We start from the raw sequence: 22,874 nt of genomic DNA on the forward strand, positions 1-22,874 counted from the left end.
GCGCAGGGGCTCGTGGCGCGGCCCAGCGCCCCGAGTGTGAGCTGGCCCGGCGGTCCTGGAGGAGGCGGGGGTGGCCATCGAGGGCACCGAGCGCTCGGCTTGTGCTCGCTGCTTTCTTTGCTTCTCCGCTCTGCGGCATCATGGGCATCCAGGGCCTGCTGCAGTTCATCAAGGAGGCTGGCGAGCCTTCCCACGTGAAGAAATACAAAGGAATGGCGGTAGCTGTGGACACCTACTGCTGGCTGCACAAAGGCGCCTATGCCTGTGCTGAGAAGCTGGCCCGAGGAGAGCCCACGGATTTGTAAGTCTTTCTTACGTTTGTCTCAGCCCTTTTACAAACTAAAATTTTGTTAACTTGCTGCTTCTTGAACTAAGACCTAAGTAACAGTAGTTTCGCTTCTTGCTATTGATTCGGAATTCTGAGTTGAGCTCCTTAGAAATTGAAATTTTGGCGATAAATAAACAGCTTTCCAGCTGTACAAAATAAAATTTAAAACAAATTGAACTATATTTTGGAGACAAACCTCTCCAAAATATTTTTTAATACCCAAAGCTGTATCTGTTAGGTTTTTTCCCTAGCACATATCACTCAACTATAATATCATTTCTCTGATAAAATTCTGTACGTGCAATTCTTTAATTTGAAATTTAATATTATTTTCAGACACCTTTTTGTATGCAAAGAGACTTTGTAAACACTTCTGTGACAAAGGTTGGAATGATGCCAAGGAATTTTGAGAGATTTGTTGTGCTCTGAATAAGGTGCAAGATTTTTACTGAACATACTACGCTTTTAGCTAAAGTAGTTTTTCTAAAACACGTTTACACAGTTACAGTTCTAGGGAAGGAAATGAACAAAAATTGTGGTCTTATTTCAGATTTAGCTCCACACCTTAGATCAGGTTTGCATTTCTTGCCCATCTCTGGAAATGGGGATGGAGCTCTTGTTTTAGGTTGGATATAGGTAAGATTTAAGGGACCACAGGATGTCATCTCATGCCGGCTCCCTTAGAGAACATTACTTGGGCTTGTGTCCAGATGGCTTTCCAATTGAACTCTTGTTTTAGATTGGATATAGGTAAAGTTGAAGGGACCACAGGATGTCATCTCATTGAGGACTCCCTTAGAGAACATTACTTGGGCTTGTGTCCAGATGGCTTTCCAATATCTCCGGAGCAGGAAGAGACTGGAAAACCTCACTGGCCAACCTGTTTCAGTGCTTGGTTACTTGCACAGCAAGGAATTCCACTTATATTCTAGTGGAATTCCCATGATTTGGTTTCTGCCTGCTGCCTCTTGTCCAATTGCTTGGCACCACCTGTCCATCAAATATTAGATTGGAGGCCAAAGAGAGTTGGTGCTTTGCAAATGGATTCAAATATTTACTGCTGTTTATGTTAAGAACTGTGGAATTTCAATCAACCCTGCCTTGAAGGTAGTGGAGGTTCCTCAGAGTCCTGAGAATAGGATACGCTTCAGCTGAGGAAAAAATTGCCTGTCAGGAGAAATACTCGTAGGAAACTTTGGAATAGTTGAATTTGATTACGTGAGTACTTTATGGGCAAATCTTGTTTCCATGCACATATGATCCTTGACTGGCATCTTAACTATAGTGTAGAGTCCTTTCCTACTTTAAAATTCTTCTGGATGAAGGTACTATATAGCTACAGTGCTATTTGCTCCCATCTTTCAAAAATCAGTTATTTTTCTGTATTTTTTCTTCTAAATCTAGTTTCTTCAGTACTGGTATCCTTGCATTCTAAATGCTTCTAAATCCCACTCTCCTCCCTTCCTCTGTTGATGGGGTTGCTCTTGCTGTTTTAAACAATGTCCTTAAAATTTAAAAAAAAATGTTTTTTTCTTTGAACATCACTGCAATATGCTTGCTTAGTGTTTACAACAGTTGTTAGATCTTAGTTCTGTGCTGCTGATAAAATGATCTCATACAAATCTGTAGAAATTCCAGGTAAGAAGATGAGGTCTGAGGGAATAAATAACATCTGGAATGCCCAACAAATATTTTTTCAAGAAATGGGTTTGAAGGCAGTGGAAGGTTGGAGAAATTAAATAACCCCCATCACTTCCAACTCTACAAAAGTGCATTTAATCTGCCTTTCTGGAGAAAGGTCATGTACTCTGCTTGTCTGCTTCCTATTTCCCGGGCCATTGTGAACTGAGTTGCTGAAAGTAAAAAGACAATTCATGTTTTAACTGGTTACATTTTTGTCTCAATGTAGCAAAATCAACTGAATTATACGTGAATTCTTATTTCATTTTGTCTGGGACAAAGGAGCAGTCAGCCCAGTTCTGAACTGGGAGGTGGATTGTTTCTCTTGGTAAAAAAATCAACCAAACTGCATGCAAGTGCTCTTAGTTTTTTTGTGATACTGGGAGAACTTACAGCCTGTTATGATTTTTGAACAACAGTCCTAAACTTACAGTTCTCCTTTCCTGCAACGGGAAAAATGTTTAATAGACTTGTGATTAACAATAAAATTTATCTCTCTTTTCTTACTTTTGTTATTGTTGATACAGTTATGTAGCTTTCTGTATGAAACTTGTTCATATGCTCCTCTCATTTGGAATTAAACCAATTTTGGTATTTGATGGATGTACCCTACCCTCTAAGAAGGAAGTGGAAAAGGCACGACGAGAGTAAGTACTGAAGTGTATTGATTTGCAAGCGAAGGAGTTCTATCACTACAGTAAAAATCAAAAACCCTTCAACTTCAGCTAGGAAGTAAGTTTTGGTAAACCTCCCTGCAGTGTAGCATGCTATTTTTTAATTTACATCTAAAATCATACAAATTTCTTAGAGGTTTCATTCCAAAAATAGATGCACTTCATAAATGAAAGCCATTTTATAAAGGAAGGAAGTAAGCCTTTGAGCAGTAGTTCCTGTCATTAGAGGCGTTTAGTTTACACACACTTCTGATCTCTGAACAAAAATATTTTTTCCCAATATAATTTTATTTCAAAATAGTACCCCTTTCCTCATCTTTCTCTACAACTAACAAGATAAAGTTGTTTCAAGTTTGGATTCAGGTCCCTATAAATGGGAATTTTCACTGAAGCTATGACAATTTTTCAGTAGTGGTTGTTATTTATAAAGTCTCATGAGACGTGTGCTTTCTTCAGCGTGAAGTGAACAATTTCCGATTGATGAAATTAAGTAAACTAGGTTTTCTGTCCTCTAAATCAATAACTATCTAGTGTCAGATAACTGCCAGCTCCCATTAAATTTATTTTACTACAAGCTGAGTGGGTGTATTTCTTCTTTTGCAGTGCTGATTTCAGTTCCTATTTGTCACTGTTTTCTGAGAAAATCTTATAAATCCCAACATTCAGATCTAGTTGTCCTTGTCAATACAATGATGTACTTATTCTTCTGTTTTAAAAAATTATGCAGTGTCTCACATTTGGAAGGTGTTGCAATTTCCCCCCGTTTCTTACCTGTTTCATAGCCCCTTCTGCTGTTTGTTCTTTTAAGTGAGAAATAACCTAAGATTGGTGATGTTTTTGTCTTTCTTTTAGGAGGCGTCAAGCCAGTCTTCTGAAGGGGAAACAATTGTTGCAGGAAGGGAGACTGTCAGAGGCTAGAGAATGTTTTGGGCGTAGTGTAAATATTACCCATGCTATGGCTCATGAAGTTATTAAAGTAAGTTGTCAACGTTATTGATAATGCCAGTTCAAAAAACATCTCTGCAATAGGTAGCATATCCTACTCTTCATTTTTGTTGCTACATCACTGCTTATTCTATATAGGAAAGGAAAGTATTCCCACCTGCTTACTCTGTAATTGACTTGCATGTTATTGAATTGTGTTAGGCACAATTAACAAGCTTGAAGTTTATTATGCCCATTTGTATAAATAATGATGTGTCAAACAAAACACATCTCTTCCTCCTGCTATGCACTGAATTTGAACCCATTTTACTCTTGCAGCACAAAAGAAACCAACTTTTTTTTTGCGTTTTTTCCCTTTTCTAGTTTCTTAGCATGGAGTACAGAAAAAAATTTGTCTGATTAAAAATTGTTCTAGTAGTTTTTTGCTATAATTTCAATGCAGTCATAAGGTCTTCATCAAAAAGTATTAAGTTTGTTCTAGTACTGTTCTCCTTTGTCCAGAATATAACTTGCATGAGTGCAAAGCTGCCACCTGTGGTCAGATGCATTGTGTTATAAGAAAGGTTGTTTTTTGTAAACTGTATATAGATCTAAACTGCTTTAAAGTGGAGTTTTTGAATATGAAATATTGGACTCTTACTGGGGGCAGGATGGGTGTGTGATTAAAACAGTCATGGTTTTGGCTTTTTAATGTAGACGTTTTTATGATTTCAGATCTCTTAAGGTAATTACTGAAAATTAATGCAAAGTACTTGTATGCTTCTTGTGTATGTACAGGCTGCACGAGCCCAGGGAGTTGATTGTATTGTTGCTCCTTACGAAGCTGATGCTCAGCTGGCTTATCTTAATAAGATTGGCATGGTTCAAGCTATAATTACAGAAGACTCTGATCTTTTAGCTTTTGGATGTAAAAAGGTATGGAAGAAAATACTAATAACCTTTACCTCTTGCTGATGTCCGAAAAGCAGAGTTTGAAGATGCCAAATATGTTTGATGTATGGACTAACTCTTCTACAGCAAATGTGGGAAAGAGAAGAGATGAGAATAGCACTTTGCCTCTCTTGTTTCCACCAAGTGCAATGAACCACCTTATATGGGTGAAAATTGTTTTCACTTCCTCTTCATTTTCAGGTGTTTCTGAAAATTGACAAGTTTGGAAATGGACTAGAGATAGATCAAACTCGACTAGGAAACTGCAAGCAGCTTGGAAATGTATTTACAGAAGAGAAATTCCGCTACATGTGTATTCTTTCTGGTTGTGACTACCTCCCTTCAATTCATGGAATTGGGTTAGCTAAAGCATGCAAGTTACTAAAATTAGCCAACAATCCAGATATTATAAAGGTAAACTCAGTTTTGCTTTGTGCTTTGTTTTTTGGCAGCCTATATCAGTATATATGAAATTTAACACTGAACAGAAAACAGGAAGCATTCTTGTCTTCCTCCATTTTGAGGAGAATACTAAAAAGTATTTTTACCTTTTCTTAAAAAAGATTCTGTCCTAAACTTAAGTGTTGAAGCTGATGTGTATTTATAAGAAAAATACCAAAGTAAACTTAGGTAAATAATTGTTTTAATACTTCAAAGGTATATTGTCTTTGAAGGGAAACTTAATTTTTGTTTTAAAACTTTGATATTTTCCCTGCCCCATTACTGCTTTCTTCTGCTTCTGCAGATTAGTTATTAGAACTGCTCAATGAACTGTATCCTCTGTATAAGTACAGATTTATCTGTGTAGGGGAGGGGCAGAGACTGGGAATCCTATTTCATTACATGCATATGGATATGGACATTCCTATATTAAAAATGGTATGAAAGAAAAGTGTGATAAGATGCGAAGCAAATTAATATAGGCTGGTTTTCCTTGCCCAATGTGTGAAATTAAAACAAATCTTGTATTGGGAAATAGAGTCTGAGATGGTGGGAATAACTTCTTCTGCATGGGTAGTGAGAGAGTAGAGAGGTTAAGAGCTATTAAGAAGAATACCTGATGGGGCTGTCCTGGAGGCAGGTAAATAATCCAGAAAAGCAGTTTAATTAACTTAGGTGTGTTATTTTCTTTCTTAAATGACTTGTGTGTTACAATGTATTTATCTTTTTTCTCTCAAAGAACCATGATTTTTAAAATTAAAATATTTTGTATCATATAGAGCAGACATCAGAGCAAGCCAAACCTAGTTTGGTTTTTGAGGAAGTAAAAGGGGTACTTTGAACTTTTCCCATGCAAATCATTATTTGCTTTAATGTATGTCTGAGCAAAATTCCAGGGTTTATTCTGGTTAGTTTTACTTTTTTTTTTTTTTTTCCATTATTAGAACAACCACATATTGATTATATGTCCTGATAATATGAATGATAAAAATTTGATGTGCATTACTTTAAATAAATACACCTTAAGGAGATGTGTTTTTCTGATTTCTAATTTTTTATTGATTTATTTATTGAAGGAGATAGAAAAATTGAATTGTGTTATTTTTGTAATTGTAGACAATTTGAGTGGGAAAAGAATGTGCAAAGTTGTATTTTCTTTCCTTCCCCTATTTAAGTTGAATCTGCTTGTTGCAGTAGACACATTTAATTACAAGGAAAGATAATTAATATTTGAAATGTGTTTAACCTTTCACATAACCTGTTAAAATGAAACAATTGAGTACTTTCTTTTTTTGACAGGTAATTAAGAAAATGGGGCAGTACTTGAAGATGAATATAACGGTACCAGAAGAATACATACAGGGTTTTACACGAGCTAATAATACATTCCTGTATCAGTTAGTTTTTGATCCTGTCAACAGAAAATTAGTTCCTCTGAATGCTTATGGAGATGATATTGATCCAGAAGCACTGACTTATGCAGGACGGTATCCTTTGTGTTGAAAGGGCAGAATGGGGAAATAAGGGTGGGCTGATGTGGTATCTTACAATTTTCATTGCATCTGTGGTGTACTTAGATACTTATTTTTTTTGTTGCATTCCTGTTTTGACTAAAGCCTGGCTTTTCTGTAGTCTTAAACTTTTGTGGGGGTTTTCTTCTTTTCTTTATTGCTCTGATTTTAATCAATTTTTTGAAGTGCAGGAGGTAACTAAATGACCTATTATTGATACAGGCAGAAGTTATTGATCTGGTTGTTTTCTTTAGAAAAAAGAAGTTAAATACAGTTTAGATATAAACTGACTGCTTTATGGCTGTCTTGAATTTCTGCCTCTGTTGTGTGCTATAATCTCTTCCAGTTTAATTCTTGCAATTTGTGCTCAACTCAGTCTCTTAATTTAGCATTTCCTGTTTTACCAGATCCCTCTTGCTATAGAAAAGGTAGCATTTTGCCACATCTGTGCAATGTCAATTTTAACATGTAAGATTAGGAAAATAATGGTAGAGAGGGGACTGTTAAAGTAGTTACTAGCTTTGTATGTTCAAGCCATCTGATCTCTGGCATTTTCAGAAACTAGTAAGGAGAAAGTTGCTGCCACTTCTGCTGATAATTGAAGGATTTAATATTGACTTGTACAATTTGCCAAAGACTGCAGTTCTCTTACAGTTGCTGTTACATCAGATTGAGCCAGGAGTAGTAGTATTAATCCTTTGGGTTAATATTCTAGCCATGCTTTTTAGCTGAAAAATGGGAAAGCGGCTGTTATAATTTTCATGGTAACGTTCAGTTGTTGACATTCAGATGTTTTCCTTTACTATGATGGGAACAGACATGTTGGTGATGATACTGCTTTTCAAATTGCTATTGGCAATATTGATATCAATACAATGGAACAAATTGATAGTTATAACCCTGATACGGCACAGGTAACATCTTTATAATGAAGTTAGATATTAAGAACTTGATGTGGGTCTGAATGTTAATGGGAAAATGTGATTGAATGTTACCCACAAATGAATTGTCAGAAAGCTATTCTGGTATTGCAGAGACTGCATGCTCCCACACACATAATTCTCTTTTTTTTTTAAATATAAAGTTTTATTTTTCATGGCATTTGACTTCAAGATCTATTTTACTTTGACTTATTTGCTAAGTTCTTAAATCTATTTACAGAAGTAACTCGTTTAAAGAGAAAATTCACAAAGAACTTTGGTTTTCATCCAAGAATAATCCTCAATTGTTTCCTGAATAGAAAAAAAATTTAAGCTTTAAATTTGGTCTGAGATGAGCAGTTAGTCACTTGTGCCATATTGAAATGAAGATATCATGGGAGCGTAACAGAAAGTATGAAAAGCATGGGAATTGTGGGAACAAAAAAATGGGGTTTTTGTGGACTGTGTCACTAGATGTACAAATGTTAACATTTCCTTCCTTGTATGCTAAGTCAGGAAATCCATATATAGAGGGCAAAATTATAAACCTGTGTCTTGTTTTTAATTGTTTTTTGTAGCCTGTGCAGCAGAGAAGTTGTGGCTGGAATGACCAACGTGATAATCATGTCAATAGTATTTGGAGCAGAGAATACAAGTTTGGCCCCACTGAAGATCCTGCTCCCCCTAAAATGCATTTCCCAGAGAAACCATTAACCAAAGGCATAGAGAAAATAATTAGCGTTAAAGGACTAAAGCTTGCAGGCAAAGAGCTCTTGTCAAAAAGGCCAAGGAGTGGTATGTTTATATTAACTAAGTGTATGAACAACGGTAGAAGGCTGTGGGAAAAGAAAGTATTTTATCTTGTGCTTTGTGGTATGAGGCTTTAGAGACTTAACTCTTGAATGTTATTGTCTGTATTCTGTTTTCAACAGGCTACAAGACTAACAAGCCATAATATTAAAGCCTAGATGGTGATTAAGGGTGACAGCAAACTTTCAACAGGACTTTGTCTTAATGTTCTTTGGTTTGCTCTAAAACTCTGGTGGTTTCAATTTCAGGTTATGTTTAATACAAGCTGTATTTTGATATAGTTTTGGCTTAAATTTCTATCTTAAAATGGCTTGTGAAGAAGTTAAAACAGCCTGTTTTTCCTAGCATTGATAATAGGCCAGGCTGAAAACATAAAGAATGTTTTCTATACCCAGACTGTGCTGCAACTATCCCCTGTATAGGTGCTCTTCATGCCAAATTTTTCACTTTCTCTAGTGCATCTGTGTTATATTCTATGCCACCTGAGTTATATGTGCTCAGATAAACTGTGGGCTTGTAATAGAAGAGGCACTTTTTGTTCCTGTTGTGCTTTATGTTAAGTGTTTTCCACTGCTTCCTTTGCTTTCTGGTTGTACTGCTGGGGCTTTCTGTTTTTCCGTTGTTAGTGCTGGTATCTTCCTATTCCCTCACTTATCAAAGTCTGTAGGTAGTTTAGCAATGTGCCTCTAAATCAAATGTAGTGTCATTGTAGTTTTTCTGTCTTCACTCCATCTACCTTTTCACCGAGGTATTTTTAAGGCTATGTACTGGAAAAGAATGGCATTAAAGACATCTAAACTATTTTCTTACCAGACCTTACTAATATTTTTAAGCCTGTGAGAGTAAATATGTAATGTTTAGTTATCTCATAACTGGTTAATTGTAGAATGTGCTTTTACAGTGATGCTTAAATTGTCTGTAGATTCAGAAGAAGTCTCAGATGGTGATCTGTTGAAGCAATATTCATTTTCAAAAACAAAAAGAATCAAGCAGAATGATAATGATGGTCAAGCACCAAAGAGTGTGTCAGCAATACAAAGCCTTGATTCTCCAGGAATTTCCATCACTCAAGAAAGCTCTAACTCACTACCCAGAGTTAGAAATAAATTTGCTTCATTTTTACAAAGGAAAAACAAAGAGAAGGATGCTGTAGTTGTTCCAGGAACAAGAAGCAGGTATGCTTATGTCACGTGTTTTTATAAGTAGCAAAATACTGTTTGCTGTCCTGGTTGCTAAAATAGCCTGAATACTGAAAGTAGGAAAAATGCTACCTCAAACTTTTTATGCAGCTGTAGTGCATCTCAGCCAAGATGGTGGCTCCTTTGTGCTAGGCATGCTATCTTTTGTGAGTCAGATAATGTTCATTTTTTACTGCTGAAGTGAAGACTGAGACTATTCACAGAATGGTTTGGTTTGGAGGGGACCTTAAAATCATCACATTCTACACCCCCTGACATGGTCAGGACACCTTCTACTAGACCAGGCTGCTCAGAGATCCATCCAACTTGATCTTGAGCACCTCCAAGGGTGGGGCATCTGCAACTTCTCTGGGCAACCTGTTCCAGTGCACCACCACACTCACATTCACCACAAGGTGAAGAATTTCTTTTCAGAATCTAATTTCAACCTCCTTCAGTTTAAAATCATTCCCTCTTGTCCTGTCACTACATGCCTTTGTGGAAAGTCCCTCTCCAGCTCTCCCTTAGGCTCCCCTGTGGGTACTGCAAGGTCTGTAAGGTCTTCCTGGAACCTTTTCTTCTCTAGGCTGAACAGCCTGGAGAAGAAAAGCTTTCTCAGCTTTTCTTTGTAGGAGAGGTGTTCAGGCTCTGTGATCAATTTGGTGGCTCCCAAGAAAATATTAAACATCTCTGTGTAACAAAATTAATTAGGAGTTGTCTGGGGTTTTTTTCCAGGTAAAGGGCATGTGATATATCTCAAAAAAAACCAAGGGTAGCTACTTGTGGCAAATATATAAGCAGTTAATTAATTAATGGACTTAAGTTGACTGGGCTTTTTGTTTATTTCAGTAAAGCTAACCCTGGTCATATTCCATGACAAATATCTATTCTTATCCCATTCCATTCAGCTGATACTACTGATCTCTGCAGCATCACTTTGAGAACAGGGACTTTGTTAGGTTGGGGTTTTTTTCATTTAATCCTATTTGGTCACATCTACTTGGTTTTGTTTTACAAAACATTATCAGAATTAAATCTATTATTGAGTAATTTTTATCTTAAATAATCTGAATATTTTTGAGCTGTGCAATTTTACAGAGCAATCTTAAGGTATTAGTTTTAAAGCGTACCTTTCTGAGCTGAAAGATTTGGAAAGTTTTTTATTGCATGAAAAATTAAGAGTTGTCACTGATGATAGGTTCTTCACTAAATCTGTGCTCAGTATTCTCTGGAACTGCTGCTGTAGCATAGAAAAAAGTACTAAGGGTCTATTTTCCTTGATAAGTGGTGCTGAAGTATTTCACTACTAGCTTTATCATTTTTAATTAATATAGTCTTAAATTTTGTAGGCTTTTGAGATGTTTCTCATTCAGGTGAAGAATCTTCTTAGCATTTCAGTCAAAGAATGACATTTTTACAAATGCTTTTTCTTGCTCTTTAATTCTTTTTTGTTTCTAAATATCTCCCTGAGGGACTTTTCCTGTTGCCAAAATAATTTGTCTGTAAGTATGCCTTGAAAATAAAATTGATGGATAGAGACAATGATGCAAATGACTATGCCATCATCAATAACTTTCTTCCCCATTGCTTTCACCTTTTTTTGTTTGTTTTAGGTTTTTCTGCAATGATGCAGTTATGCTTGACAGTAGAGCAAAGAAGGAAGATGGTGATCTAACTCAGGATGTTGAACAGGATTGCCAGAAACAGCAAGTAAAACATGTAGCTGAAGCTGTTTCTAAGTTTTCAGAAACTGAAAAATCTTCATGCACTGTCTTTACACCTCCTGGAGAAACGCAGAAAAGTTGTTCCCAGTTGTTTAGCAGCCTCAAAAGTAACTCAGGAAATCTTGGTCTACCTCGTACTGTATTTTCACAGCAGTTTCACCAACAGAGAAACAACTGCATTGTATCCCAGGAAGATCAGATTAATGTGTGTGATGAATCAGAGGAAGAGTCCTCCCCCTTAATAGAACTGGAACAGCCATCAGAGTCTCATGGGTCTTGTGAACAATCAGAATGCAGTTCAGAGTCTTCAGAAATCCTACAGGCATCTAACAACAGCTTAGGTGCAAAGGTAAGAAAATTAGACATTGTTCCAGCATTTGTTTTCACTTTAAATTATAATAGAAATTATTCAGTGAAGTCTCCTTTGCAGAATGGTGCCCTAAAGATGATGTAACTTGTACTAACAAAACTTATCTCTAAATAGAGTCACAGGATGATCATATTCTTGTCAATGCTTAACATAATTGTACAGAAAGGATTGACATACTAGCTTAAAGAAAATCTGTTCTCTGGTTGTAGTTTGTTTTGAGTCTTTCTGCTGCTATCACTTCAGTGCCTCATAAAAACACCTGGTAGGCAACCTTTTGTTCTCTGCTTTTAGTCCCTGAAGTGCTTTCAGGAGCATATGCATGCCTTTGTAGTGTTGCTTGCTAAAAGCCAGGTTTTTATATGATTTCTTAGAACTGCTGAAAACATTGCAGCTTAAAGTATATACATGTAGATGTGAAAAATATTCTGTTTAGAAAAAGGCAACTTTTTTTTAAAACCAGATCAATTTTCTCTTGAAGGAATCTGACTCTAGTTCAAAACTGAATGGTGATCAATGTTCTCTGTCTGGGCTATTTTCTGCTGTTCAAACTAACAAAAAAATTACAATCATAAAGACCAAGGTAAGAATTCTTTTAATTTTATGAGCTTTACTAAACTCTGAAAATCAGTTTCTACTCATTTTAGAACTTGCAATGATAAACTTAAGGAATGCAGATGTTGACAAGGAATGCAGATGTATTCTTTGTACTGGGGTGAAATATAACCACCTATAATTGATAACAGTGTTGCAACTTGTTTGGGGATTTTAAGCACTTCAGTGTAAAGTAAGGCAAGTAAATCTATTTCAGGTTTTATGATATAAATTGCAGCTATCTTCACAGTCCAGATACAGTCATAAGATGCAACGGTAATTTGACTTCTCTGTGTTTGTTTATATGAATAAGAATAAATTTATGGTCCTTGTCTTTGGAACATTTCTAAGAGCTTAATATACTTGTCTAGTTCGTAACTTCTAAGACATTAACAGCCCTGACTCCTTAGGTGTTGTCATTAGAATTGGCCAAAAGATGTAAGAGACAGATGTTTTCCATGTATGCCCCCTAGGTTTTGGGTGGACAGACTAAAAATCACAAGCTTCTCTCTGCCAGACAAGAATATTGTGTGTTTTGTAAAACAGTGACATCTTGTGGTTATTGTTAGGAACTTATTTGCTAAGGAGTAAGTTACATTTGTATTTTGGAAGATTAACATTTTTCCTACTTTTCCTCAACAACACTGAGCAAGGAAATCATCCTGGCATTCAGAATTTTTATTACTTTGATTTTAAAGCTGTGTTTAATATGTATTACATTATTTTGCTCACCTTAGAAGGTATATTGGGAGAATGAATATATTACATATTGGGGGATTCCATTATGGAAGTATTGATGGAATATAAGCATCAAAAAAACCCAAAATTTCACCATGCTTGGAGCCCTTCAGAAAAGAGCAATGCTGAAAATCTGTGAGGACAATAGAGTTAGTTTAAAGCAAGTGGCTAGTGGGAGGATTTCCACCACTTATTTCCATGGCCATGAATTCTCTTTTCTTCTGTTATGTGCTGGGAATAATAATTATAAAGGATTACATCAGAAAACTGGCTTGGCCCAAAAGTAACCTGACAACAACAATCAAAATGTCAGTCATATTGTAGCTTGGGCTCACCTAGACTCTTGGACTCCTGTGCGTTGTCGCACCAGTAAGACCATGGGAGAGTGAAGGCAGAGATAAGAAGCATCACTTTTGGCTCAGTTTTCTCTTAGAATTTATTAAAATCTTGTTAGGATATTTATTGGGATCCTGCAAGTGTAAAAAAAGGGAAGTGTGTGCTGATGTTAAATACAGCAAAAGATACTAAAAGGGAAAATGAGTTCCAGATTTAGGGAAGAAGCAGTTAATCACATAATGCATACTTTATTCTGATTTTGTTAAGCTCAATATTAGCTATGTAGATTTACTTAGAGAAATTTAATAACTGGGGGAGGCAATCTGAAAAGTTTGTCGGCTCTTATAGTGGTTCCAGTGCAAAACAGGAAGTGCTACCTACTCAATTCTAATATCAAAACTAGTAGAAGCTTTTTACTAAAAAATGTCTAAGTGATACAGATTTCCCTAAGACCTCAAGATTTTCCTATGATGCTATTTCAGCTGTGCTTTTTACTGCTAATTATTTTTCACAATTGCTGTGAGCTCAGCAAAGAGTCTAATACTTGTAATAGAAAAGAGCATTCTGCTCTGTCTTTAAATTTTTTAGCCTGCTTTTGGGTTAGCTAAATTAAGTTCTAACTCAGATGTAATTCAGTATTACAGGGATACGTAGCATTTAGGTGCCTTCATATGCTGCAGAAAAACCCAGGCGATAGAGGTGGTAGATGAAAAGCAAAATACTACAAAGCAGGCAGTTCTAAGATTTTACTTTATTTTTCCTAGTATTCCTGTTCCAATTTTTAGCTTACATTCTAAACACTTTTTTCTCCTCCTTGGAATACCAAGATCTGCTTTATATATTTAGGTAGAAACAATGCAATTTCAATAACAGAATCCTAGAATCATTAAGGTTGGAAAAGACCTTTGCAGCTGGGTCTAGCTGTCAACCCAGCTCTGCCATATTCACCACTGAAGTGCCATATCCACACAATTTTTGAATGCTTCCAAGAATTGTGATCCTGCCACTGCTCTGGGTAGCCTGTTTCAATGCCAGTTTCAATTCTTTAAAACCCTTTGCAGGAAGACATTTTTCTTAATATCCAAACTTAACTTCCCCTGGTGCAACTTGAGATCATTTCCTCATGTTCTATCAGTAGTTGCCTAGAAGAAGAGGCCAACCCCCACCTGGCTCCACCTTCCCTTCAGGCAGTTGTAGAGAGTGATGAGGTCACCCTTGAGCCTCCTCTTCTCCAGGCTAAACACTCCCATCTCCCTCAGCTGGTCATCATCAGACTTGTGCTCCAGACCTTTCACCAGCTCTACTGCCTGTCTCTGGACTCATTCCAGTGCCTCAATGTCTCTCTTGTAGATGGGGACCAAAACTGAGCACAGTGTTTGAGATGAAAAAAAGTATATAACGAATGCGTGTGGTGGGGGGATGGCAAAATGCCGTGATGTTTCAGAAAGAACTAAGCTATGAATTCTCTTTGAAGAAAAGGCTGCTGAGATGTTACAGTTTAAGTCTGGTTGCATTTAAGAGAGAGATTCTGGCCAAGCACAGCTTTTCTCAGCCCCTGGTATAGAAATTGGATAAGAAAGTCCAGCTAGAGGTCTAATGATCCTTGGGGTCATCGTACTGTTACCTGTGCTCTTGCTTATGGCTCCATCTTCATGAAATCCGAGTGAAACTCGCAGGTAGAGATACCAGAGAGTTGGTGCTCTTAAAATTCTAAAAGATGGCATCACATGAGAGCACAACAAATAGTCTTCAAACAGATGAAAAAGTAACTATTCAGAAGGTTTTAAAAACTGAATTCAAAAGAAATTAGTATTTACAACCTTAATATGAAGACTTATGGAAGCGAATTTGCCAGTTCTTAGAGCTGCACTATGTCTTGTGTTTGAGATGCCATTTTTTAGATTATAGACTAATCTAAATATACTTTGTTGTGGCATTTCAGATTGCATTATCTCAACACAATGTAAAACACTTTATTTTTTTATTATAAGCTTTGCAGCATGACGTCTGTTGCTTGCAGGTTGTCATTTTAACCATGTGTATTGCAATATTACAATCCCCCAGGTTCCTGGATTGCGTAAATCCAGTAACATAAGGTCACATATGGTAACAAAGCTCAAGCCACTGATACCAGCTAAAGTAAGTGGACTAAGCAGGAAACCGTCACCTGTGCAGAAGAGAAAGGACTGTGATACTGAAAATAAGCTGGGGGTGCAATCCACTATTGGGGAACTCTGGAAAAGCTTCCAGTTTAAAAGGTGAGTTGCTTTAACCCTTTACTTAGTACACTGCATGCTTTTTTTCCCAAAGAAACAATTTTCAAAGCAGACTCTATACATGTTCTCAATACAATTCAGTAAGGATAACAGTGCAAGATTAGGTATTTTCTACATAGGATTTATTATTTCCTAAGCTTGATGTAAACATGAAGCCTGGGTTTTGGTAAATATGCTTTTATAATTAGTTTTTTCTTTCTTTTTTTTAGGAAAAAAACCTAAAATTCACTTACTAAATTTTATTGATAATTACATTTACTTTACCATAATTGATATGAAAATAATTGCCACTGTTTGCCATCAAACACCAAAAATCATTTATTGACCTAAATGCAAAAGCTGCATTAAAATTGCTAAATTTAACTGTGTACAAGACTGCTTCTATTTAACTGTGTCACTCACATTTGGAGGTGGCTGATTGTCAGAAGTAGTCTGCGTTCAAGATAACAGTAAAAGCTGCATTAAAGTTGCTAAATTTAACTGAGTACAAGACTGCTTCTATTTAACTCTGTGTCACTCACATTTGGAGGTGGCTGATGGTCAGAAGTAGTCTGCGTTCAAGATAGCAGTGACCTGATGGAATATTTCTGTTAGTGAGAGTATCTGGTTACAAGAGACATTCTTGTACATTATAAAATTCTGTTGCTTTTCTTTGTGGAGATGACTTTTCTAACTTGAAGTTTCTGCAAATAGCTTCAAGGTTTGAATTTGAAGGGCAACTATTACTTTTTAAAAGTACAACAGAACCTGAAGTGTAGTTATTCTGACTTACACTATCTCCATGGGCTCAGATAAAAATTCCAGGTGGCAAAGTTGTCCCAGCTTTAAGTAGCAACCTCAACTTTGAATAAATAAGTCTTATTTAAATGAAATTATTTTCACTAAATGTGAATATGACATAAGTATTCTTTGCACTGAGTAGTAAATGTTGATATTGATGAGCATATGTTAATTGAGATGAATGTATTTTAGTAAGTTTGGGCCTTTAGGGTAGGTTATTATAAACATACAACTGTTTTCTCTTTAAAAAGTATGACTTAAGGTATTTACATTTTTAGAAATCTTTTTATTGTCTTCCTTATGGGGTATAAGACTGACTGACAATTTCAAGGAAGGAGTGAAAGTGTTTTTGTATTTATTGCTTGACCTCTATTTGGGAATGTCTGACCAGGGTTGCTCACAGGGAGAAAATGTGTAAATTTGGATTTAATACAATACAGGCAGATAGAAAAGTGTGAGCCTAGGTGGCACTCTCTGCTGATGGTTGCAAGACTTTGCTCCCACCATGCACATTTTATCCATCTGGTTTGGTTGGTTTGTAACCTCTGGGTATTAATAATGTAGATACATATTTTTCTATTACTTCTATGTAAGCAATAATTTATTAGCTTTTAGGGGATTTTTTTCTCAACACATTTCACAAATTGGGTTTTTTACTGCTAGAACTTGCTTAGCTTTTTTTTTTTTTAAAGATGTTTCTAAATTAGCCTTTTGCTTTAACAATTGTTACCTTATGGCAAATACATCATGTGGGACACTAACCTGTTGTGCCTCAATGTCAAGGCTCACAGGAGATTTATATAAAACTACACTTTTTCAGAAGATTTAAATTTTAAGGAGGCATGTACAACCCAAAGGAGGATGGGGTACATACAGTCTTTCATAAGTAAAGCTAACAGCTATCATTCTGTCACTTTCAGTGAAGTTGTTCAGTTGTACTAAAATTGAAATTAAAACTTTGCATCAGAAATTTTTATTTTTCATTTGTTCATAGGTGGAGTGGGTAGTTAGGTGAGAGGTCTTGCTTTGTTCTAACCTGTATGTTCTTACAGGCTTGTGGTTAGGAACACAAAATATCATAACATTCTTCAATTTTGTTTTGTCTTTGGTTTTTTTTGTGCAGAGAATATGAAAAACTTCCTTCTTGTAGAAAGTCAGATCCTTTGTCTCCAATCAAAGATAATATACAGCTCACTCCAGAAACAGAAGAAGAAATCTTTAATCGTCTGGAACGTAGTCATGTTCAGAGAGCTATATTCCAATGAACTGCATGCTGTTCAGAATGGGATGGATTTTTAATCATTGTCAAAATTTACCTTTTGGCTATTTCATCAATATATAAAAGATACTTTGAAAACCAGCAATGTACTCTAGTCTGACTAGTGATTTATCATCTCTTTTATAAAAGTGTGAATTCAAAGGTACAGTTCTATACTGACTGGAATAAAATAATTCAGATTCCTCTGTTCTCTTATTCAAAGTCGCCATGCTAAATTTTTCTCCAAACACTTTTAGTTTCCCCTGGGCAATTGTATGTCTCGCATACAATCCAAATTTCTGCAAAAGCAGCAGAAGTTTGTGTCTTAATTTGTAATAATTAATATTTTTTTGCCTCTTTCTTTTTTCCTCTTGAAGCTAATCTGGCTTCAGTACAGGTTTAAAACTGCTGTTAAGTGTGCACGACAGTCTGCAGTATACTTCCAGCAGTCTGATAACCATTTCTTTTCCCTAGAAGGTAAGATTTGCTCTCTTGACAGTTGGCTTTCTGTTTGGTTCAGTCATGTTGGTGGTAGGAATAACTGGGGGTCTGCAGAAAGGAATATCACAAATATCTGATCCCCAAATTGTCACATTAATAGAATGCAATCCAAAAAATATAATGTATTCTGTTTAACACATCTGTTTCACATTTATATTCTTCAACAACAGACAAACACCCAAAATCCCAGTCCTCAGAGGTAGGGTCACAAAATAGCATCACAACAGGCCAAGCTTAGTGTTCAGCTAAAGGGAAAGGATGCAGAAGACTAGAGCCCTTGCTGTGTTTAACTCAATTACCATGAAATTGTATGATGGGATGTCAGATTTTTACCCTGCAAATCCAGGATTTGAGTCACAGTTAAAGGTATGTTTGAAACTTTCCTATTTTTAGAAATGGATAGTATTTCTGCAGCAGATGAAAGTACAAAAAGATATCTTAACCTGTGAAATATATATATATTTTCCATTCCTGAGATTAACGCTTTCCCTCAGCCTTTGAGCTTTTTGCAAGAGTTTCAAGTTTGAAATTACCTATGAGAGGCTGAGGTTTTTAGGTTGCAATGTACTTTTTTTTTTCTCTCTAAGAGAATGTCTATCTATGAAACTGAAGTGACCACCTGAATTAAATTACAAAGAAGCTGCTTAAAAGAAAAATTTGATCCCCAAATGTGTGGGATCATCCCTCTTATTTCTACTTTTGTATTGAAGGTATGGGATACAAGGAATTGAAGCAATGATGCTCTAGGATGGGCTTTCTCTCATACATGCACCACTAGAAAATCCTTACCACTGGAAAGAAGTATTTTAATGTTGATCTTCAGTGAGAACTATCTCAGGTATAATGTTACAATTGTAGGGCAGGGATAAATGTTTGTGTTTCCATTCATGGAACTGTTGCCTAGGATGAATTTTTATGTGTTCCTACAACTATAATAAAAATGACAGAACGAGTCTTTGAAGGGAAAACAGAAAAGTAATCTATTTTCATCCATTGCTTATTTATTGGTGTGTGAGTCTGCAAGGTTTTTAGTACAGTACATCCTTGCCTTTTTCTTGCCCCTTCAAGCAAAGGGCCACTTGTTCCTGTTTTATCATCATAAGAGACAAACTACTCATTTTTGTGGTATTAAGGACAGGTGATTTTAAGGGATTGTGTGCAAGCTCTACATTGTATGTTCTTAAAGCAGATTTCTTAAAAACACCTAAGGACAGGTGATTTTAAGGGATTATGTGCAAGCTACATTGTATGTTCTTAAAGCAGATTTCTTAAAAACACTTCTTTATAATTCTGATTTGTGTTTTTGAGGTCTTGGGTACTGACTTCACATTACAGAGGATTTTTCTCAGGAATAGAGGCATCTGTTACTTTACATATAAATACGTAATATGTGTAAGCATATAATAGCATTTAAGTTTTATACTTCTAATGTGGAGTTATTGTGTTGGTGTTTGCTCTGTGGAAGGTTATGAATAACATAAATAACATAAAATAACATTAATGCAAATGAATTGGTGCAAGACTTTATTCCTGAGTTTAATAGGGTAGGGTAATATTCCATAGTAAAAATTATTACATATCAGAATAGGAGAAATTATTACAGGTTATGATGGCCTGGGGAGGATAAAATATAACACAACGAAAAGAAAAAGGAAAAAAAACATGGAGGAAAGAGAGTTTGGTGATTTTAAAAAAAGCAGGCATTTAAGAGCTGGGTAGTTGGAAAACAAGAAGTGAGTAGGAGGAATTGAAAGCAACTGGCAGACAGAGGCATGACTGTGTGTTGCTTGCTTTATATTCTCATAAAATACTAAATATACCTTTTTAATATCTATAATACTTCTAATTTTATCAGCAGATTTGAGTATTTTTACAAAATTGATGGCATTGCTAAACCATATTAAAAGAGTAAATCTTGCCTAGAAAACCTAAATTTACTAATGGTGGTCTAATCAAGCTTCACTATGAAAGTGCTGGCAGGCCATTCCTTCATCAGAATTCTCATATGACCTATAAATATGCAGTATCACAGAGAATTAATGTGAGAGTGTGATCATCCAAATCCAGTCGTGGTTTTGAAACTATAGGTGACTTGTCCAAATCAACTGAGTATTCTGCTTAAATCATTTTATTCCTCCTCACACAGATCAATACAGTAAAGTCATTTTTATGAATGCACGTGAACAAGGATGTGTTGAGGTCATTAAGCATAGGATGTTAGCATCCTTTGTTTAACAATTAGCTAATTCTGTTAAACTAAATACAGTTTTAGATACTTCACCATTGTGAACAAGGATGTGTTGAGGTCAATAAGCAGCTGTTAGCATCCTTTTTTTAACAATTAGCTAATTCTGTTAAACTAAATACAGTTTTAGATACTTCACCATTTTTTCTCCAGTGAAGATGATTTTAAATTAGCTAATGCTATCTTTAGTGTATTAAAACCACTTTCATTAGCAAACACAATGACCTTCAATGTTCACCTGAATTACAATGAACATTTTTTTTAAGTTTTAGGTAGAACTAAATAACATAAGTATTGATTTATAAATAATTTCTAGTTTAAATATAGCGAACACTTACTTCTGAGATTATGGTTGCTAAATGCAAGAAACCATTGAACATTTTTGGTGGTGTTTTGTTAAGAAGGTAAATTGCTAAGCAAAGTAGAGTTCAGTTAATGTATTTTTGGTGGGTTTTTGTTGTTGTTTGGTTGTTTTGTTAAGAAGGTAAATTGCTAAGCAAAGTAGAGTTCAGTTAATGGTCTAAAATCTGATCAAAACTAAGCTGGATTGTCCTGAGTCCAATATTATGTGTATGTTCAGAGGCTTCAATAAGCTAATATTTATATTGGCTTAAAAGTCTGCTTCTTGGAGGTCAGTCACAGTAAGAACATCCATCTTCTCACTAAACTATAAAAATGATACAATTTTGGAGGCTTCTGTGGTTTGTCTTGTTTTTCTTGGTTTCCTGTGTCTGGCATGCACATTTTGCCAATGCCAGAATCCTGAAGTGTTATCAGTTGCACAAATTTGTCTGACAAAGACCAAGAGACTGTCAGTTTTCTTCATGTTAACATGGATTTTGCCCACTTTTGTTTGCACAACATTTAATAGCTTCAGGCATGCAAGAACATTATGCTTCTATGTTCTTGTCAGTATTTTTAAGTCAAATTTCAGCTGGCTTTGAAGAAGGAAAGAAAAAAGCATACCTACTGGCAGTGCTTAGCTGAATAAATGCAAACTACGTGTAAGTATCACCATATTTGTACTAATGCATCTTTTGTGTATCCTCAGGTTTCTTTTTTAAACAATTCTTTAAAACACATACAAGCTTTGCATAACAGATAAGTTAGTGTAGTTTGAATTTTTTTGGGTTTTTTTTCTGGCTGCCATTATGCTATTTCCTTAGCAAAAACAACATGAAAGATTCCCTTTCTTTGCCCTAGCCCACATTTTGATTTATTTATATATTAAACCATCAAAGTACCTTCTTATCTGCTTTTTAAGCTGGCAGTGGCAAGTGGAAAGAAGGAGTTTTGTAAATTTTCTGGAAAAGTTACAGTAGTCTGTGGTAACAATTTCCCCAAAACTGATTGTTTGGTCTGTCTTCAAAACAGTCCACTGAAGATTTCTGTAATTTCCCAGGTTATAGATTATTATTCTAATCTTATTTACTCAACCTTGAAGCTAGTTCACTGACATCATTACTTGTCTTCAAGGGAACACTGACTACTGAACTTTATAGCTAAGAATTTCTGGTTTTATTCCCTCTTTCAAGTTTTAGCCTTGCTTCATAGTGGTGGCATGAAAGTGGAACAGTAATTTAAAATATGCTTATTCTACCTCTTCTCCTCTACAGCAAAGCACAATATTTGATGTGCAGCCCCACTTTTATTTTCCCATGCAAAGTTATACAGCTATAATTGAGCATTAAGAGACTGTGAGACTAGATGCCTGAGAAAGTTCTACTTTACCTGAGACACGCTGACTTCTGTGGATCAACGCAGGTGTTTAGAAAAACAGCCAAACTTGCTGAATTTTTCATGTTTGCCCAGTACCAAGTATAATAGACCACTGACCTCTGGTGAGTATTTGAAAAACAAAATCCTTCAAATTCTGGTAGAAAATCTCATTAAGATCTGTTCCAAATCCTCTTCAAAAAATACAGCACAATTTAAGGCAACACAGCAAAGTAAGAGTAGGGGAGGTGTTGCCAATTATTAGAATTAATATTTAGACTACACTGGTATGGAGCATTAACTAAGACTGTTTTCATAACCAAAAAGTAAATAACACATTGCTACATGTAAAGTTTTAGAGCCAGTTGTGAAATCCAGTTAACAGGTATTCAATTGTCTTTCATGAAACAGTGTTTCAGCCTAAAAGTATGGAACACTTTATTTTGCACAGTAAATCAGAGCTTACTCCTGACTTGCTGGCATGCCTTGTAATAAAGGAAAGGACATATTTACAAATTTCTGGACTTAGGACCCTGATCACAACTCTGTACCTGAACCCAGCTTTCACAAGGAAAGACTCTGAACATACATCTTCAGCTGAACTGTTCAAAAAGCTCCCACCAGCTATCACCAATTTTAAGCCAAATAAAGCAGTTCTGGAGTACAAACGTTTTATGCAGGGTGTGTAAAGTGCTTCTTCCACTCTCCTTGACACTCTCCAGTAGCAAGGAGTACTGTTTTGGGCACCATACTTGAAGAAAAATGTAGACAGCCTGGAGAGAGTCCAGAGAGAAGAGAAAAGAATGAGCAACAGTCTAGAAGGCAGTGTGAGGGAGGGTGGAAGGAATTGGCATTGTTTAGTCTAGAGAAGGGAGAACTAAGGAAAGGTGGGATGTCAGCCCATAAACCATGAACACTGTTT

At 35.9% G+C, this 22,874-nt stretch overlaps 1 protein-coding gene across 1 annotated transcript; it reads left to right on the top strand.

Annotated features, from left to right (window-relative positions):
• Positions 1–140: 140 nt before the first annotated feature.
• On the top strand, positions 141–17,592 carry EXO1 (exonuclease 1). The gene is made up of 13 exons (XM_039707263.1): positions 141–301; positions 2,536–2,655; positions 3,535–3,658; positions 4,405–4,542; positions 4,759–4,971; positions 6,298–6,485; positions 7,327–7,423; positions 8,008–8,224; positions 9,162–9,414; positions 11,031–11,490; positions 11,990–12,091; positions 15,241–15,434; positions 17,356–17,592. The coding sequence occupies exons 1-13, from the start codon at positions 141–143 to the stop codon at positions 17,495–17,497; spliced, it is 2,409 nt and encodes an 802-aa protein (XP_039563197.1). The 3' UTR covers positions 17,498–17,592.
• Positions 17,593–22,874: the final 5,282 nt, after the last annotated feature.

The sequence above is a fragment of the Passer montanus genome, unplaced genomic scaffold, assembly GCF_014805655.1.
Source record: "Passer montanus isolate IOZ18808 unplaced genomic scaffold, ASM1480565v1 scaffold2, whole genome shotgun sequence".
NCBI classification, from domain to species: Eukaryota; Metazoa; Chordata; class Aves; order Passeriformes; family Passeridae; genus Passer; species Passer montanus.

Coding starts and splice junctions, on each gene's coding strand:
- EXO1 (XM_039707263.1), top strand. CDS start 141: ATGGGCATCCAGGGCCTGCTGCAGTTCATCAAGGAGGCTGGCGAGCCT. Junction 4,972..6,297: donor ACAATCCAGATATTATAAAG/GTAAACTCAGTT, acceptor TTTTTTTGACAG/GTAATTAAGAAAATGGGGCA. Junction 6,486..7,326: donor GCACTGACTTATGCAGGACG/GTATCCTTTGTG, acceptor TGATGGGAACAG/ACATGTTGGTGATGATACTG.